A 21,007-nucleotide genomic window follows, 5' to 3' on the forward strand; every position below is an offset into this window, starting at 1 on the left:
GGTAGCAAGGATAATCCAGGGAACTACAGGCCGGTGAGCCTTACTTCAGTGGTAGGGAAATTACTGGAGAGAATTCTTCGAGACAGGATCTACTCCCATTTGGAAGCAAATGGACTTATTAGTGAGAGGCAGCATGGTTTTGTGAAGGGGAGGTCGTGTCTCACTAACTTGATAGAGTTTTTCGAGGAGGTCACTAAGATGATTGATGCAGGTAGGGCAGTGGATGTTGTCTATATGGACTTCAGTAAGGCCTTTGACAAGGTCCCTCATGGTAGACTAGTACAAAAGGTGAAGTCACACGGGATCAGGGGTGAGCTGGCAAGGTGGATACAGAACTGGCTAGGTCATAGAAGGCAGAGAGTAGCAATGGAAGGATGCTTTTCTAATTGGAGGACTGTGACCAGTGGTGTTCCACAGGGATCAGTGCTGGGACCTTTGCTCTTTGTAGTATATATAAATGATTTGGAGGAAAATGTAACTGGTCTGATTAGTAAGTTTGCAGACGACACAAAGGTTGGTGGAATTGCAGATCGCGATGAGGACTGTCAGAGGATACAGCAGGATTTAGATTGTTTGGAGACTTGGGCGGAGAGATGGCAGATGGAGTTTAATCTGGACAAATGTGAGGTAATGCATTTTGGAAGGTCTAATGCAGGTAGGGAATATACAGTGAATGGTAGAACCCTCAAGAGTATTGAAAGTCAAAGAGATCTAGGAGTACAGGTCCACAGGTCACTGAAAGGGGCAACACAGGTGGAGACGGGAGTCAAGAAGGCATACGGCATGCTTGCCTTCATTGGCCGGCGCATTGAGTATAGGAATTGGCAAGTCATGTTGCAGCTGTATAGAACCTTAGTTAGGCCACACTTGGAGTATAGTGTTCAATTCTGGTCGCCACACTACCAGAAGGATGTGGAGGCTTTAGAGAGGGTGCAGAAGAGATTTACCAGAATGTTGCCTGGTATGGAGGGCATTAGCTATGAGGAGCGGTTGAATAAACTCGGTTTGTTCTCACTGGAACGAAGGAGGTTGAGGGGCGACCTGATAGAGGTCTACAAAATTATGAGTGGCATAGACAGAGTGGATAGTCAGAGGCTTTTCCCTGGGGTAGAGGGGTCAATTACTAGGGGGCATAGGTTTAAGGTGAGAGGGGCAAGGTTTAGAGTAGATGTACGAGGCAAGTTTTTTACGCAGAGGGTAGTGGGTGCCTGGAACTCGCTACCGGAGGAGGTGGTGGAAGCAGGGACGATAGTGACATTTAAGGGGCATCTTGACAAATACATGAATAGGATGGGAATAGAGGGATACGGACCCAGGAAGTGTAGAAGATTGTAGTTTAGTCGGGCAGCATGGTCGGCACGGGCTTGGAGGGCCGAAGGGCCTGTTCCTGTGCTGTACATTTCTTTGTCCTCTGTTAATTGATCCACTTACTGAGGCTCTACAGGTTTCTCGCCGCAAATGAAGGGTTGCCAGCCGATTCGCCGGCACCTCGCTTGCCAGCCCCCCGCTAATAAGGTTGAGCAGCACTTGCTCAGCCAACCCCAGCCAGCTCACAACAATAGCACCCAGAAGACCAGCCCCAGGATTCGGGGATGCAGATCTGGGGAGGCTGCTAGACGCAGCGGAGGGGAGGAGGGATGTCCTGTTCCCTATAAGATCCTGGAGGATCAACCATAGTGCAGCCAGAGCTGCCTGGGATGAGAGGCGGTGGCTCTGAGCGCCAGGAGTATGACCAGGGTGACTGGCCTCCAGTACAAAAGGTCAACGTCCTACGCCGGGCAGCACAAGTGAGTAAGCACCCAAGCACACCCCCCCCCCCTACCCCCCCAAAGACCTATCCGCCCTCACGCGAGCATCCACCTCCAACTCCCCATGCGACCGCCAAACCTCTCTCCACCCCCCTCTCCCTTCAACCCCTCCCGCAACCCTTCCTTTCCACCTCTCCCCACCACTGTGAACCACACGTATGGCTAATAATGCCCTGTCTGTGGCTCCTCAGCAAAAGCTCTCCAACAATCGCCAGGAGGACCCAGACTGGCAGTGGTGTGCCAGAAATAAGAATCCTAAACACCTTCGAGGAGCATGCCCTGGAGGTGACTGGTGTGGCCGAGGACAGGTCCATCACCAAAGCGGAGACTGGCGGACGCTGCAGAGGTGATGAACCACCGGGCTCCACCCGGTAGACATGCCAAACGTGAGCTATTATTGCCTTACTCACTTGACCACATGTCCATTCACCCGCAAGTCCTCCAGCCGATGACGCCGGCCCATCCCGGGCCGCCCCCTCTCCAGCCTCCCAGGAGAACACCTCGGAGGAGAGCTCCGAGAATGCCACTAGAACAGTTACGGTACAGCTGTCATCCCCACCTTTCACCAGCGCAGATACACGTACCTCGGTGGGAATATAAGTGGTCAGGCTTCTGGGGCATAATCTGATGAGCATCGCACTGCTGCTGATGCACATCAGGTGGAGGCAGGAACCCCTCAGGTGAGACAGCAGTCGGAGATTTTCTGGATCCCAGGATCCAGCTGGGTCCCAGCCTGATGCTGAGCCTCTGGAAGAGGTCATCCTGGAGCTTATGGAGACATTGGGGTGCGGCCGAGGCATTTAGAGGGAGATGTCAGCATCACTCCAGCAGATCCATAGCGATTGTTGGAGTCCCAGAGGCTATGGGCGCAGGAAATGTCACCGGCAATGAGTGGTCCCGAGGCCAACACTGCTAGGGTGGCGAACACAGTGGAGAACCTGGTGCACGACGTCAGCACCATTAGTGAATGTGTCTCAGGCGTTGCGCAGTCGGTGACAGCCATGGCTGTGGGTCTCGACAGAATGTCCGCCTCGCTGGGGGATGTGACCCAGTAATAGGCTGATCTTGGTGTAGTGCTGCGGTACATGTCCTGATCTCAGATGGGAATGGCCGAGGTGCTGCGGAGCTTGTCCCAGTCACTGAGGAGCATCGTTGAGGGCGCCAATACCATGGGGAGCCATCAGGGATGGCAGTCGGTGGGGGTTATGGGTCGTCAATGGGGCAGACGGGTAGGGCACGTGCTGCCCCGGAACGGATACACATGATCCAGGGATTGGCATGCTGGTGCTGCGCGCGGTTGTCCCCCCCCCCCCCCCCCCATTCCCATGGCGGCCCACCCCAGCGGAGGGTCCCCCATCCCCAGCCAAGGATCCCCCAGACTCCAGTGGAGCACTGCCCCCCCCCCCCCGGGCTCTTTGCGAGTAAAGATGGCTACTCGCCTCCTTGGTTCCCCACAGAAGCCCTTGCACGAGGTTCACTTTTTCAAAAGGAGCATTGATCAGCACCAGCGTGAGCACTTGCTGGGGAGGCTGCTGAATGATGGGAGGCCGTTGGACAAGGGGTGGCTCTTGCTAATTGTATAGAAATGGGGCTTAAGTGGTGATAATTGGTTTCTCCTGACGCTACAGCGAGATTCCGAATTTACCTACGGGAGTGGGCAGGTTGCATCGCAAACTGTTTGGCACCTGGTGCGGTCCACAATTTCTGCCTCTCCCGCTATTCACTGGCCTCAATTTGCTCGAGCAAGAGTGCAATGAGGCCGAAGAATCGCGCACATAAGATCCTGAAGGTTATTGATAGGGTAGATGTGGAGAGAACGTTTCCTCTTGTGGGAGAATCGAGAACCAATGCCCACTGAGTAAAAAATAAAGGGTCACTCATTTAAGTGAGAGGTGAGGAGAATTTCTTTCCCTCAGAGGGTTGGGAGTCTCTGGGACTCTCTTCCTCAAAAGGCAGTGGAAGCAGAGTCTTTGAATATCTTTAAGGCTGAGCCAGATAGAATCTTGATTGACAAGGGGCTGGCGAGAGCTTACAATCGGATCAGCCACGATCTTCTTGAATGGCAAAGTAGGTTTGAAGGCCCAGTGGCTTACTCCTACTCCGAATTTGTATGTTTTTATCTCTGTGTACTCTAGAGGCTCTTTTATAATGTTTACATCTTTAAAAACTTTATCTTCCTTTTTTTTTCTTTCCTGTTTTTTTCTCTCCTTTTTAATCCACCCCCCATACAAATTTCACCGTTTCCAGGGTCAGAAACTCCAGCAGATCCCCCGCCACACCGAGGCACAGGGTGGAGAAGCTGACCTCCACCCCAACAAGACCCTCCTATAAGCAATCAGCAAGATGAAGGCTAAAACATCCGCCCCCGCATCCGCCTGCAGGTCCAGCTGGACCGACACCCCGAATATAGCTTTTAGGGGACCGGGCTTCATGTCCACATGCCGAACCCCCAAAATGGTGCTGAACACAGTCCTCCAGAACCTTTCCAGCTTCGGGTCTGTTCTGAACTAAATTAGTCTTAGAATAAATGGATAAAGAGTTTGTACTGGGCAGCAGTCAACTGCTTGCAGGCTTTGAAACTGATGTTGAAATTCACACTGCATAGCTCCGCAGGGTCCTAGTGCCCGACGATCACACGATTCTCTAGCAAAAATAATAATGTTAAATACATTGAAGGAGCTTTAGAGAATAAAGATTTTGGATCAAAAGTTAGATAAGATAATTATTTGCAGTATCAGGAAAAGAGAATCTGCTGGCAAGGAAAGATTTGATAAAAAATTGATGCAGGTAAAATTAAGATATTAAAACCAATTGATAATACAGAGGAAGTGTGGGTGAAGCTACCAACTAAAACTGCAGGAAAAATAATCAGTGAAGCTGTAAAATGTAAAGATAAGGTTGTTCAGAATCTGGGTAAACATACAGTTGACTTAGAGAAGCATGGTGTCTGGAGCAAAATAAATTATATCATAATTAAAACACATGACCCGGTTGAAGGGAAGACAGTGAATTAAAACCCATCAGCAGCATTGATAGGATAGGTGATAAAGTTAAAATGTCATGTTTGGAACTTACCTTCATAAAAATGTGGCCGTAATCAAAATAAAGTAATTAAAGTAAATGCAGTAGCCATATCAGGAATGTATCAGGGTAAGGTTTCAATGATTGGGTCAGAGTGAGCAAAAGGGGAGGAGTTTGAGATTCTTCGAATCTCACTCAGGGGTGCAATGACAGAAGGAGGAGGCTTAACAGGCTTTAATTGTATGATGTATATCAAGGATAAGGAAAATTAACCAGTTCAAAAAGAAAAAAAGGAAAGAAACGGTAGCAAAAGAAATCCGGAAGTCCTGGAGAGGGCACTTCTGGAATCCAAACGAAGATAGAAAGTACAAATTAAAGAATAGGGCCCTCTCCACCCTTGACCTGTTCATTTGATTTTTCAGATGGAAAAAATAATAGACAAACCAGTTCACAAGAAGGAAGAGAACTACACTCCAGAGAAGAATGTTTTAGACAGGATTGGGGGGAAACAATGATACAATTGGCTACATATTTGAGGGAATGAAATGACAAAGCCCGGAGGAAAACTTTACGGGTTAGAAACAAATCAAAATATCAAATTATTACTGAACAGTGAAACCTCCGGTCAGACATCCCTAATTGGACATCAGCTGATGGATGATCTGAGGTCTCCACGGGGTATGTACTATGTGGTGGAGTTATTAAGGGTGTCGGCAGACAGCAGTGACTGACGAGGAACCCCAATATGATAAATGATAAAAGTTTAAGAATTTTTGTAGCTTGATGCCATGGTGGGAAAATTGTTACCAATGCAGCAAACAATATTGCATTGACGAGCTGTAAACATTATTAAGGAAGAAATGTCATATAAATTGGTAGGGACTGTTATGTATGATAATGGGGATATGTGCCGTTCAAGGACCTTGATCAGCATTTCTAAACTGTGTGAATATTTTAATAGAGGGGTATAGTGGTAGTTTAGTGTGTTTTCTTGATTTAACTACATAGAACATCACAATTAATAGTGATGTTGTTTACACGCCATATTTAGTGTGTAATGACTATTTGTCCCAAAGCCTAGAAGGGATGTGTCGATATTGTACTTTATTTTTAGTATTAAAATTGTGATAACAGTTGCAATTCTGTAAAGTTGTAACACGGTCTATTTGTGTGGTTAGGTGATGAGTAATGTGTTAAGATAAGACTTAATTTTTTTAACTGTGTATTTAACAATAGGGAGATTTTATTTGGAAAATGTAATAGTTCGATGTGGTTTTGCGAATACTGTCGGCATATTGTATTGCAAATGTTGTAAGGGAAATGATAATAGACAAAAGGGATTTGAAGGAGGTTCGTCAGAAAGATATTCTCTCATGCACACCAGGGGTTGGCAGACATACATGGTTCAGGACAATGTTAGACATTAATGTGGAGGAAGTCAGGGATAGAAGCAGGATCAATGGAAATTTTTTAATTAATGAAGCAAGGGATGGTACATGATGTCATAATTTACAACTCCAATGAGAAATGGAAAGCAATTTGGATGACGGAAAAAGGGGACACTTAACAGCCAGTGATGGACAAAATACCTTTTTGGTTACAGTTGTGTGCTGTTTCTAAGGGACATGAGGAAGCTTCTACGGTGCTGCTACCCCAAGAAAGTAAAATGCTTTGGAGGTAGTGGAACACACGGATATAGCTATTGTGTTACCTTCCTGAGCGGCTGAGGCTATGGTTCAAGGTAATTGGACTCGAGGAAAGAATGAAAAAAGACATTGGTCTGTGATACGGATACATTTACGAATTGATTTTGGTGCACAATTTAAAATCACAAAACATGTACATACAAATGAGAAAGATCAGGGATAAATGTTAGTCAGTACAATTAGATGGGGGGATAATTGACCAAATGATATAGTAATTTTCAAATGTCAAGACGGGGTGTTATTGAAAATATGGAAAGATGTGTCATTTGAAACATGGAAGTCTGGCAATATCTGGTCTGAGAGATACGTGAGAGAATACAGGGAAAGATCCCACAAAGGGTTAACAGCAGCTGCCAGGGAAGGATTGTAAAATGCAGATATTCTTGGTCAAGCAGGCTTAGCAAACAAGACAAACAGGATTTTGAATGAAGCCAAAAACAATGGCTCACACCTTCATTGAAAGTAACTATCTTAGTAAGGATCTGGAAAAGAATGGATGAGGTTCAGTTGAATTTGGTGATAATTCTAGGTGTGAAAATGTGCTAATACCAGGTTTATCAGTCTACGAGAAACATAATTCAAAGCCAAAATCAAAGTCAAAATTATGAGCTGAGGACACAATTGGAAAATAAAACTATAGAAATGACAGGAATTAAAAGTAGCACCTCTTGAAGTCAAAGCATTTTGAACATCACAAAGGAAACAATGTAATCAGATCAATGAGGTGAAGTCATGTCAAAATGAATACTTAGTTGGATTAAAAGGTTTAGATCAAAGATACTTTTTACAATCAAAGAAAATAAGAGTTACTTTACAATAACGTCATAAAAACTTAATTGTTAGAAAGAGAATATAAACCAAGAGACCAGGGCAGGAAGAACCAGAACCAGAAGCAGAACTCAGAGGGAGAGAGAGAGAAGCAGAGAAGGAACAAGCAGCTAGAGTCAGATTACAGTCAGCTCGGTCATGGGAAAGAGACAGGGCAAAGCAGCCGAGCTAAAATAGCTAATACATCTAAGGAAGACTAGAATTTAAAGAGTAGGCAGATTCAGCTCAGAGATAGCTCTCACAGCTCGGTACATGGGAAAGATAGGACACCGCAACCGAGCTCATCAGCGAATACATCTAAAGAAGACCAGATTTTAAAAAGAAGATTGATTGTCAAGTTGGGCCTGAAGTCCCTTCAACCAACCAGAAGGATCCAGAAGCAAGATCTTTTTACTTTTCTGTAAAGACAGTGATTGCATCTTTTAGAAAGAGAGAAAAAAATATATAATAATAAAATAACTTAAAAATTTAAACCTGAAACAGCGGTTATTAGTCTACTTTACTTACTTAGCAATGCGGGACCCAGGATTGATGCTACTACGTGGTAAGTAGATGAAATCTTCGGTGAAGGTATGGGTTATACCGGGGGATAACTTGAAAACATAGTTTGACCTGAATACTACCCACTGAAGCTTCCATCGGAGTCGGGGAGTCAGAATCCCTGATCACCATTTAGAATGCCGGCCCTTTTTGGTATAGGGGGAATTCTAAGAATAGTGGTGAGTTTTCAAAAACTGGTCGGACCAAAACATGCGTACATGATTTGTAGGGCCCCTCCCACATCGCTCACAGGCATCCTCCACTCCTTCGAACAACCGGCTCATCCTGGACTTTGTAAGGTGCGCCCTATACACTAACTTCAGCTATATCAGCCCCAGCATTGCGCATGAAGTCCAGGCATTTACCCTCCTCCAGCACCACCCTCAACTCCTCCTCCCACTTCGCCTTACCCCGTCAATGGACACCTTCCTCCAAAATCCTCCCATAAATTGCCGAGACAACCCCCGTCTCCAAATCCCCAGCTGCCCGCATCGCCTCCAGCAGCGAGGACACAGGCGACATAAGGAAGGTGGGGATGACCTTCCTCGCAACATCCCATACCTACATATACCTGATGTTTTCGCCCTGCGCCAGCCCAAACTGCACGCCCAACTCCTCCAAACTCACTTTTTGGTTCTAATTTGACAACAATTCAACCTATTTCCTTCTTAGACATTTGCTTTATTTCTTTGTCTGTCCTTAAATTTAATTGGTTAAGGAGATAAACCATTGGACATAAAGTTCATGAGGTCCCAGATGCTCCACCATCCTCATTGCACCAAAAGCAGCAGTAATTTGAGGTGCAAAATTATACGATCCGAAGGGTGAAACAAAAGGAAATACAATTTAAGGTGCTTAGCATGAGGTACCATGCTTCAATAATTTTTGGACCAAAATATTTTGTTTGTGCAATTTAGGATATTAAAGGAAATAATCTACTTACTCAGAGTCTTGCAGATATCAATGACTGCCCTGAAGACCACAGAAGAGAAACTAACATTTAATCTCACTGTCTTCATATTAGGCAGTTGTAATTTTAATGATTTATGCTGTGGCGTGTACAACAATTTTGCGTCAGCTTGGATTCCATATTTGTCCAGAGTCCAATGAGTCTTCAGAAGCCAACACTTTTTCTTTTCCCACCAAAGGGCATGGTCTGACCAGTCTTGGGGTACCGCTGTAACAAAGAAAACAAAATATCTACTTAATGCTTGCCCCCTATACATCAAATTCAATCCTTCTCAAAATTGAAATAAATGAGCCTTGGGACGGGATTTTCTACCCCTTCCGGGATCGTCCGGACTCACTGGAGGAAATCCACACAGACATGCGGAGAACGTGCAGACTTTGCACAGTGATCCAAGCCGGGAATCGAACCTAGGACCCTGGAGCTGTGAAGCTACACTGCTAACCACTGTGCTACCGTGCCGCCCAGTGAGCCGTTAGCCAGGTTTACATCCCTCTTTATTTCTATTTCGAACGATTTCATTTCTTCAGAAGTTGTATCTTTTAAATTCAGGACCTTTCAGAACCACAGGATGCCCCAAGGCTATTTTTGATAATGATGACACTATTTTATGATGAAAAAGGAACTAGTTGTGGCTTCCCAAGAACGTGATGGCATGGATTTAAACTAATTAACATGAGTCACAGTAAGTGGTTAAAGTCTGGAAAGCTCTGCCTGAGAGAGTGTGGTTGAGGCAGGTTCAACTGAAGCATTCAAAAGGAAATTAGACTGTTATCTCTAAAGGAAGAAGGTGCAGTGTTACGGGAGGTTGGAGGGGATGGATAATGGCACTATAATAATAATAATCATTATTATTGTCACAAGTAAGCTTACATTAACACTGCAATGAAGTTACTGTGAAAATCCCCTCGTCGCCACACTCCGGCGCCTGTTTGGGCAAACAGAGGGAGAATTCAGAATGTCCAAATTCACCTAACAGCACGTCTTTCGGGACTTGGGGTAGGAAACCGCAGCACCCGGGAGGAAACCTACGCAGACACGGGAAGAACGTACAGATTCCGCACGGACAGTGACCCAAGCCGGGAATCGAACCTGGGACCCTGGTGCTGTGACGATTCTGTGATTCCCACCAGGTCAAACAGAATAAAACCGGAGAAGAATTCCACCGTCTGTACTATATTTATACTTCCCCTTGAGGTGGCAAAAGAAATAGCATTACTCCTTTGGGCCCCACAGAATATTTACCTCCCAATTTACCCCTTCTCATCCTGAGTCTCCATTTCCCACACTTTCCCGTGCACTGGTAGAGTGTCATCCTGTCGAGGATGAGTGGAAAGCAGAATGCCGGCACGTCTTGAGGCTCGGGAAATGAATCTAATTTCTTGAGCAATTGCTGAGTTTCTTACACACCTTGCACCCAAACACCCAACAAAGCTTTCAGACTAGATTTTCCTGGATTTAGCTCCAAAACAGCAGCTGAAAAATTGTTCTAATACACCAAAATAAGAGCACCACTGCTGCCTCACAGCGCCAGGGATCCGGGTTTAATTCCTGTCTTGATGACGGTGTGCAGTTTGTACATTCTCCCAGTGTCTGCGTGGGTTTCCTCTGGGTGCCCCGGTTTCCTCCCACAGCCCAAAGATGTGCAGGGATGGTGGGGTTGCGGGGAGAGTGGACCTCAGCAGGGCGCTCTTTCAGAGGGTCGGCGCACACTCGATGAGCCGAATGGCCTCCTTCTGCATGGTAAGGATTCTAGAATTTAACCCAATTAGGCTTGTGCACCAAAATTTCCTTTTTTAAAAATAAATTTAAGTACCCAATTCTTTTTTTTGCAATTGAGGAGCAATTTAGCATGGCCAATCTACCTACCCCGCACATCTTTGGGTTGTGGGGTGATATCCACGCAGACATGGGGAGAATGTGCAAACTCCACACGGACAGTAACCCGGAGCTCGGATCGAACCCAAGTTCTCAGCGCTGTGAGGCAGCAGTGCTAACCACTGCGCCACCGTGCCACCTGTGCAGCAACATTTCCTTCATGTTTCTTTCTGTTGGTGCACTGAACTCCTCCTGTAGACAGTTCAGTTTAGTGACACGCAAATAAATATCAATTGGCTATGCACACTGATTTCATGCAATAACCCTGCGCAGAGATTGGGACCAGACTCATAAAAAACCTGGAACGATTGCATTGATACATTTTAGAATGGCACATAAATCACACATTGTTTTGGGGAGTTTTACTCTGGAAAAATGACATTTCTAATTAACTTCAAAAGGCTCATTATCAGATAAAACTGTGTGCCAAGTCACGTTCCCTCTTGGTATTCCGAAATCACTACCTGTATAATTATATGTGAGGACAATCAAAGTCATTTTTAGCAATAGCACCTGTCTAAACTGGTGCAGATTGATTCTCCAGCAGCAGCCCCTTCAATAATGATGCCATTGCTTCAGAGGCTTAGACAACCTACAGTAGGTGCCTTAAAGCCTGTATAGGTACCACCTGCGGTGCTTTGACAAGGTCCTCTAAATTCAATGGCAAGAAAGACGGTCAAACAGCAGCAAACTCTCGCAAGCCTGCTTGCCCAGCAGCCAGGCAATATTCACGCTAAATGTTGGGCGGGACACGTAGTTTGCATAACTGAACACCAGACTCTCAAAGAAACTGTTCTACTTGGGACTCATGACAGGAGAGTCACAGGGGGACAGTGGAAATAGTTTAGGGATGTCCTCAAAACATTGCTGAAGAGATCGAACATCCCCGCTAACTCATGGGAGACCCTGGCTCATCTGGGAACACACCAAAAACATTGAGAAACTTCGTCAGGCATGTGCAATTGTGAAGTCGAGGCGTTGGAGGGAGTCTGCAACCCACCCACCCAACCCTTCAAGCACCAGCTGCCCAGCACATGGCAGGGACTGCAAATCCCGCATGGGAAATTATCAGCCATCTCAGAACCCATAGAGCAGGAGTGGAAGCAAGTCATCCTTGGTATCGGGGGTCTGCCTAAGAAGGAGAAGATGATGCTAACTCTAATGTCTCAGAACACTCATGTTTCTGTGCTGTAGTCCTACGACCAATAGTGCACCTCTAAATGCAATTCCAATTTTTCTATAAAAAGATTGCTCCCAAAGTTCAAGAGCCTGACACAGCGGGGCCGATTCTCCGATATGGAGGCCAAGTATTCACGCCGGCGTGAACGCCGTCGCGTTTCACGACGGCGCGAACAGGGCCCGGGCACAACCAATTCCGGCCCCCATAGGGGGCAAGCACGGCACTGTAGCGGTTAACGCTGCGGAAGGAGGTAGACCCCATCGGAGGCCACCTCGGTGAAGGAGCCCCCCTCCCTCCCCCACAGGCCGCCACCCCAGTGTTCCCGCCAGCAGCGACCAGGGGTGGACAGCGCCGGTGGGAACCTGTCCTGCTGTAGCGGCCTCTCGGCCCATCCGGGCCGGAGAATTGCCGCTCGCCGGTTCTCCGAGCGGCCCGGTGCGAATTGCGTGCCGCTGGTTTCCGGGGGGGTGGGAGAATCGCGTGCGGGGGTCGAGGCGGCAAGGTGCGATTCGTGCGGTGCCCCGGCGATTCTCCCACCTGCCCGGGGCGGGGGGGGGGGGGGAATAGCGCCCAGCATGCTTCTGGCGCACTCTTCCCAAAGGTCTTTGGGTCAGTGCTTTCTAAAATGATCAGACTGTGGTTAATCGCTGTGCAGAGCACATAAATATTTTGTTCAACATATGCGTGACGGGTCCAGAATCGCAGGCAATGACTCTTTCTAATACATTGAATATAAAACGTAAGCACCATGAGTGAATCTTCACGATATCCATCACTTTAAATTGGATCATAAAGACACACACATCCTATCATGTCATGAACAGTGTATTATCTTGCTGCTAAGACACAGAATTAAGTATTGCAGTGGATCACCAAAGCAAAAACTAATTGGTATTACACTATTTACCCATAACAATCACTTAATTGGGTCTCCGTGGTTCAAGAATAGTTTCAGCCACCCTTCCATATTCTGCACCATTCAAAATGCCTGTGTTGACATACCAGAATCAAAGATTCAAACACCATGGAACCTCACCTGCAGAACCTTCTCATGTGGTGTTTTTGCCTGGAAATCTAGTGCTTGTACAAATATTAATTATTTAATATGATTCATTAAACCACAAGTACTGGAACACAGATTATCTAATGGAAAACCCCAGACTTGCCAGTTAAATCTTCCAAATAATTCTCCTCCAATTATCATTGGCAAGAGCCCAGGACTAAAGTTGTGAGACATTTACTCTCATTACAATTGCTTCTGGTTAAATTCTATTCGGCTACCTAATAGATATAGAAGTAGCTGAAAGAATCTTCCTTGGCAGCAGGATCACTCTGAGGTTGAACTGGCAACATGCTCATCGTCTGCAATGCCCACATCCTGTGAATGAAGAAATATGGAAAAACTGATGCAGAGATGGAGATAGATAGGCAATGCCTTGAAGGTGGATGTAGACAGACATTGTCATGGGGAGCACATGGGGTCAGAAGCTCGGTTGTAGACTGACTGTTTCAGCATGCAACAGCAGCCAGGAATGGGGATGAAATTGATGGGTGAGCTGGAATGGAGCTCGTGATGGGAGTGCTGAAGGCAATGGCTTCTGGCTTCCCCATGTTAATTGCAGGACATTGTGGCTGATCCAGGACTGGATGTCAAGACAAGCAACCTGACAACACAGGACAGAGGAGGGGTGGGGGGGAAGTCATGTGAGGTAGGGCTAAGCGTGATCAATTTATGTTTGGTTTCAAAGAACCATGAGAAGTAAGAAACAGGGATGGGCCAAGGGTAGAGCTCTGGGGTCTCCAGATGTAATGTTGCAAGGCAGGGAAGAGAAGCTTTTGCAGGAGGTTCGGTGTTGTAAGAGGCTAACAGGAGCTGATGACTGCATCATAAATTATAAACACACTTAAATTAACACTGAATGCAACATATTATCCACCGGAACATAGCTGTGTCAGGTAATCTTGCCAGAAAATTGTCCTGGGGCGGGATTCTCCGACCCCCCGCCGGGTCGGAAAATCGCCGGGGGCTGGCGTGAATCTCGCCCCCGCCGGTTGCCGAATTCTCCGGCACCGGATATTCGGCGGGGGCGGGAATCGCGCCGCTCCGGTTGGCGGGCCCCCCCCCCGCGATTCTCCGGCCCGGATGGGCCGAAGTCCCGCTGCTGGAATGCCTGTCCCGCCGGCGAGAATCAAACCACCTCTCTTACCGGCGGGACAATGCAGCGCGGGCAGGCTCAGGGGTCCTGGGGGGGGGGGGGCGCGGGGTGGTCTGGCCCCGGGGGGGGTGCTCCCACGGTGGCCTGGCCTGCGATCGGGGCCCACCAATCGGCGGGCGGGCCTGTGCCGTTGTGGCACTCTTTTCCTTCCGCGTTCGCCATGGTCTCCACCATGGCGGAGGCGGAAGAGACCCCCTCCACTGCGCATGCGCGGGGATGCCGTGAGCGGCCGCCCGGCAAAGTCAGTTTCGCACCAGCTGGCGGGGCACCAAAGGCCTTTCCCGCCAGCTGGCGGGGCGGAAATCAGTCCGGCGCAGGCCCAGCCCCTCAAGGTGAGGGCTCGGCCCCTCAAGATGTGGACACTTCCGCACCTTTGGGGAGGCGCGATGCCAGACTGATTCGCGCCGTTTTTGGCGCCGGTCGGCGGACATCGCGCCGATTGCGGAGAATCCCGCCCCTGTTATTTAATGCATGAATTATCTCTTTGAAGAAAGAATGAAGCATTTTTAATGTTATTTTGATGAAAGCACACACAACAACTATTTGAGCATTGGCAATCTCCTCCTTCTGTCCAGTAAATCTCTATGATTTTATGAATTACAAATGTGGACTCTCATCCCTTCGGGTTGTGAATTGTTTTGGGAAAATTTAAAATGTCAGATGTTTAATTTTCTTTGTTCTCCTTTCTACCTCTTTTATTTCCTCTCTCTTAATCCAATCTTTCTTTCCCTCTCTTTATTTCTCTATCTGAACCTGGGTTGACTTTGAAGTCACTGCTCTTTAATTCACCCTCCTTCTCAGCCTTTCCACTATTTATTTCTCAACCCGTTAATTTGTTTGATTGCAGAGAAATACTGTGCCTTATTGATCACCAAGACTCTTAGGGGCAGCCATTGCCACCAAGAGGACTTACATGAGCCATAGTGCCCAAATAGGAGGCCTCCTCTCACGCTCCCTCCCACCCCCCCCCATGGCAAGTCGGCTAGAAGGCCACCACGGTTCACCAGGATGTCTCCCTACATGGGGGAGGGCCCACACGCCGCAGGTAAAGAGCAAGTGGTAGCGGGAACAAGCCCTTAATTGGCCACTTATGTAGCACAACTCGCCTCTTGTTGGGATGGTCGTTCTTCACTTTCCCCGCAACTGACGGAATACCATGCTGGTGGGGAGTTGGGCACATGACCCGTCATATTCTCCTGCTGTTTTAGGCCACTATCCACTCTCTACATCCAAACCCACTGGTTCCCAATCCATTTCTGGAGGTCAGATAAAACCCAGCCCATCAAGTTCTGAAAACACTCAGCAGGTCAGCCAACATTTACGGAGAGCACAGGCAAGTCGGCATCGTGGGTTCAGACCTTTTGGAAGATTTTGAATATTGCTTCTCACAGCATCAGACTTATGTGTGTACACATAGCTCTACCTCTTGTGTATATTGTTGTCTCTTGTGTATATTGTTGTAAAAGCAAAACAGGGAGGCGCACATCTTTATTACGAGCTCCTGAACATCAACTAAACTATGTCTAGACTTCAGAATACTGTTTTGCAAGTGTGTTACCGTCAAAATTAGCAATAATAAATGGGGATTAGTGACTTTATAATGGAAATATAAAATCATTGAGATTACAGCACAGAAAAAGCCTATTCAGCTCACCACGCCAGTGTTAATGGTAGGTTTTCAATCGGATCTACTCTAATTGCAGTTTGATCAAAGCTGTGTTATTCCAAATATAATTTTAAAAACAATCATTGTTCCTTTAATAATCATCTTCGTTCCAAGTTTTTACTGAATAACCTGTTATCCTAAACGTAATATGAGAACATGTCAGAAAATTATTGCAAACTGATTGGGATATTCTAAGTGACACCATTCTTCTCAATCAATATAGACTGTTAGAATTTAAATATTTCACAAATGTACAATGCAAATTCTTCACAAGATTCATGTGAATGAATCTTCGAGACCTGCATAGTTTCAAATTGTATTGAGTGCCATCCATATAAATTCCATGGTCTGGATTTTTCAGATGTCGGAGTCTCGCTTCCTGCCCTAGTGGACTCCAAGTGCCCCACAGCCATTTCACCCTCCAATAAACATTAAGTGGGTGCAGGGAGGACTTCCACTACTCATCAGGAGGAAGTTCCACCTCAGAGAGTTGCCGGCAGCTCTCCAGTTCCTGCAGCAACAAGAGCTGCAGTGGACTGAAGAGGAATTGCATGAACACGACTGAGACTAAAAGTCCGGGCACTCGAGGCCCAGGTAAGTTCAAGGGGTCCCAGGGCAGGGAAGGCATGTGAGAGAATGTGAAGGGGGCAGTCAAGAGTTTCAGAGGAAAAGCAGGATGTCCAGAAGCCACCGGACCTTCAGTGAGAATGGAGAGAGGTTTGGAGGCCACAGGACCTTGAAGGAGGGAGGTGTCTTCAGAAGGTGGCTTCTGATGGAAGTGCTGGCTCCCCCTTCTGCCCGAGTTTGTTGATTTTCAGCCTTCCCCCATGCAAGGCCAATCCTCCTATCAGCCTAGAATTGAGGCTGGGTGGGAAACAGCCCTTAAGTGGGATCTTAACTGGAGAAAAGGCAGCTTCCCGTCTGAGGCCATGTCCACCTCAGTGTGAAATCGCTGTGTCGCGGTGGGCGAGAACGGAGAGGGAATCCTGTTGCTTCAGTTTCACACTTCCCTTTGCCATGCCTAAAATCTCACTGGTGGGGAAGCGTGAAATTCTGGACGACACCTTCCTTCCTTACTATTGTTGAATAGTCAGAAAACACTGGAATCGTTAATTTTACATAATTTCAAATGCTTAGTGAAATTGTTTCTCCAATGGATGCTCAGTTAAAAAATATTTATGCAATTTGCTTAAGTGCACTGTTTCAGCCAGGGAACACCGCTGAAAAAGCAGTGCGGATTTACCCTGTAGATCTCTGCCCATTGTGCTACCGCAATATCTTCTCGATCTCCACTAAGTTATATCACTGGACTTGCATCTAAAGTAGGTGATAGAGTCGTAACCAGAAAGCCTCAATGCGGGTGACCAGAAGCACAATTGTCAACCTTTCAGGCCTACTGCCCATTTCTCGTCCTGCTTTAATTCTGGCACATGGCCCAATCAGGGAGTTAGCTGCGCCATGAGTCTATCGGACCCATTCTAATGATCCAGAATAGTAAACATTGGCGCACTAGACAGGCACAGCACAGCTGATGATTCCAAGCAAATTAATAATTTTAGATCGGAGATCAAAATATTTTTTCTAATCAGTCGAAGGTATAAAAGTAGCTAGGGTGGGTAGATGGACATAAGACACAGATCAGTGATGATCTCTTTGAATGGTGGAAAAGGCTCGAATGGCCTTCTTCTGCCTCTGCGTTCCCATAAACCAGCCAATTATCTGATATTCCCTCTGCCCAGGTGTGGTGAGCCACATATGGCTGCGTAAGGCTGTTGTATATATGTTCTACTGTTCTATTAGTATCATTATCTCCACTGTTGTATATACTTATTGGTATTGCTGTTCTGTTATTGGTTGTTGCTGTTGTACTGTTATTATTGGTGCTGCTGTTGGCTCCGCCTGTGGCTCCGCCCAGCAGTGGAGGTATAAAGCCTGTTGACCTAGGTCAGCACTGCAGTGCGGGAGGTGCTACAGGTCGGCACATATTTAGTTTATTAAAGCATCGGTTCACTGCTTCTCAGCGTCTCGTCTGAATTGATGTCTATCACCAGGCACCTCAATGTGAGCACACACTGAGGAAAATAGACCTTAGCCTATTTGCATCCACCAAAATATTAAGGTTGAAGGGGTATATAAACTAATTATCCACCCTCATTGAATAGTATCCCATTTAATTTATTCAGGACTTTATGACACTGGAACATCTCAAAGTGCTTGACCCAGGGCATTGCATTTGGAAATGCAGTGACTGTTGTTCTATAGGGACACAGCCATTCTGTACCAGTCACTTTCCACATACAACCATGAAATGAATGACTATTCAGTAAGTGGTATTGTTGGAAGGAGGCACTTGGAACATAAAACATTACAGCGCAGTACAGGCCCTTCGACCCTCGACCCTCGATGTTGCGCCGACCTGTGGAACCACTATTCCCGTACCGTCCATATGTCTGTCCAATGACCATTTGAATGTCCTTAGTGTTGGCCTAGTCCACTACTGTTGCAGGCAGGGCATTCCACGCCCTTACTACTCTCTGAGTAAAGAACCTACCTCTGACATCTGTCTTATATCTATCTCCCCTCAATTTAAAGCTATGTCCCCTCGTGCTAGACATCACCACCCGAGGAAAAAGGCTCTCACTGTCCACCCTATCCAATCCTCTGATCATCTTGTATGCCTCAATTAAGTCACCTCTTAACCTTCTTCTCTCTCACGAAAACAGCCTCAAGTCCCTCAGCCTTTCCTCATAAGATCTTCCCTCCATACCAGGCAACATTCTGGTAAATCTCCTCTGCACCCTTTCCAATGCTTCCACATCCTTCCTATAATGCGGCGACCAGAACTGCACGCAATACTCCAAATGCAGCCGCACCAGAGATTTGTACAGCTGCAACATGACGTCATGGCTCCAAAACTCAATCCTTCTACCAATAAAAGCTAACACACCTCTCAACCTGGGTGGCAACTTTCAGGGATCTATGTACATGGACACCGAGATTTCTCTGCTCATCCACACTGCCAAGAATCTTACCACTAGCCCAGTACTCTGTCTGCCTGTTATTCCTTCCAAAATTAATCACCTCACACCTTTCTGCATTAAATTTCATTTGCCACCTCTCAGCCCAGCGCTGCAGCTTATCTATGTCCTTCTGGAACTTGTAACATCCGTCCGCACTGTCCACAACTCCACCGACTTTAGTGTCATCTGCAAATTTACTCATCCATCTTTCTACGCCCTCCTCCAGGGCATTTATAAAAATGACAAACAGCAGTGGCCCCAAAACAGATCCTTGTGGTACACCACTAGTAACTGGACTCCAGTCTGAACATTTACCATCAACCACCACCCTTTGTCTTCTTCCAGCTAGCCAATTTCTGATCCAAACTGCTAAATCACCCTGAATCCCATGCCTCCGTATTTTCTGCAGTAGCCTACCATGGGGAACCTTATCAAACGCTTTACTGAAATCCATATACACCACATCAACTGCTTTACCCTCATCCACCTGTTTGGTCACCTTCTCAAAGAACTCAATAAGGTTTGTGAGGCACGACCTACCCTTCACAAAACCGTGTTGACTATCTCTAATCAAATTATTCCTTTCCAGATGATTATACATCCTATCTCTTATAAACCTTTCCAAGATTTTGCCCACAACAGAAGTAAGGCTCACTGGTCTATAGTTACTGGGGTTGTCTCTACTCCCCTTCTTGAACAAGGGGACAACATTTGCTATCCTCCAGTCTTCTGGCACTATTCCTGTAGACAAAGATGACTTTAAGATCAAAGCCAAAGGCTCAGCAATCTCCTCCCTAACTTCCCAGAGAATCCTAGGATAAATACCATCCGGCCCAGGGGATTTATCTATTTTCACACTTTCCAGAATTGCTAACACCTCCTCCTTATGAACCTCAAGCCCTTCTAGTCTAGTAGCCAGAATCTCAGTATTCTCCTCAACAACATTGTCTTTTTCCTGTGTGAATACTCATCAACATTGTCTTTTTCCTGTGTGAATACTGACAAAAAATATTCATTTAGCACCTCTCTTTTCTCCTCGGACACCAAGCACAACTTCCCACTACTGTCGTTGACTGGCCCTACTCTTACCCGAGTCATTTGTTTATTCCTGACATATCTATAGACAGCTTTAGGGTTATCCTTGATCCTACCTGCCAAAGACGGCTCATGTCCCCTCCTGGCTCTTCTTAGCTCTCTCTTTATGTCCTTCCTAGCTAACTTGTAACTCTCGAGCACCCTAAATGAACCTTCATGTCTCATCTTTACATAAGCCTCCTTCTTCCTCTTGACAAGTGTTTTGACTGCTTTAGTAAACCACGGTTCCCTTGCTCGACCACTTCCTCCCTGCCTGACAGGTACATACTTAGCAAGGACACGCAGTAGCTATTCCTTGAACAAGCTCCACATTTCCATTGTGCCCATCCCCTGCAGTTTTCCTCTCCATCCGATGCATCCTAAGTCTTGCCTCATCGCATCATAATTGCCTTTCCCCCAGATATAACTCTTGCCCTGCGGTATATACCTATCCCTTTCCATCACTAAAGTAAACATAATCGAATTGTGGTCACTATCACCAAATTGCTAACCTACCTCCAAATCTAACACCTGTCCTGGTTCATTACCCAGTACCAAATCCAATCTGACCTCGCCTCTCGTTGGCCTAACTACATACTGTCAGGAAACCCTCTTGCACACATTGGACAGAAATGGACCCATCTAAAGTACTCAAACTATAGCGTTTCCAGTCAATGTTTGGAAAGTTAAAGTCCCCCATAACAACTACCCTGTTGCTTTCGCTCCTATCCAGAATCATCTTTGCAATCCTTTCCTCTACATCTCTGGAACTTTTCGGAGGCCAATAGAAAACCCCTAACAGGGTGACCTCTCCTTTCCTGTTTCGAACCTCAGCCCATACTACCAGGACGTTAGAATAACTGCTTGTTTTCAAAAGGCATATTGCCCTGCAGCATCCACCTGAAACAATGGAAGACATAGTTTAATGTCTCATTCAAAGGACGCCACTTCAGACAAAGCAGCACTCCCTCAGTTTTGCAATGGAGTAAACTTTTGAGTTCAAATCCTGGTGGAGAATTTCTGACCAAAGCAAAAATGCTGTCAGACTGATAGGTAACATAAAGTTGCCATAGTCCCAGATGACTATAGGCTGCTTTCCCCTT

At 46.5% G+C, this 21,007-nt stretch overlaps 1 protein-coding gene across 3 annotated transcripts in view; it reads right to left on the minus strand.

Annotated features, from left to right (window-relative positions):
- Positions 1 to 21,007, minus strand: part of fermt1 (FERM domain containing kindlin 1) — a 163,105-nt gene that overhangs the window by 112,670 nt on the left and 29,428 nt on the right. For all 3 annotated transcript variants that reach the window (XM_072506032.1, XM_072506028.1, XM_072506040.1), the window contains exon 3: positions 8,847 to 9,080. In XM_072506032.1, coding sequence (XP_072362133.1) covers positions 8,847 to 9,080 — 234 coding nt within the window. The remainder of the gene's footprint in view (positions 1 to 8,846; positions 9,081 to 21,007) is intronic.

The sequence above is a fragment of the Scyliorhinus torazame genome, chromosome 1 (assembly GCF_047496885.1).
Source record: "Scyliorhinus torazame isolate Kashiwa2021f chromosome 1, sScyTor2.1, whole genome shotgun sequence".
Lineage (NCBI taxonomy): Eukaryota > Metazoa > Chordata > Chondrichthyes > Carcharhiniformes > Scyliorhinidae > Scyliorhinus > Scyliorhinus torazame.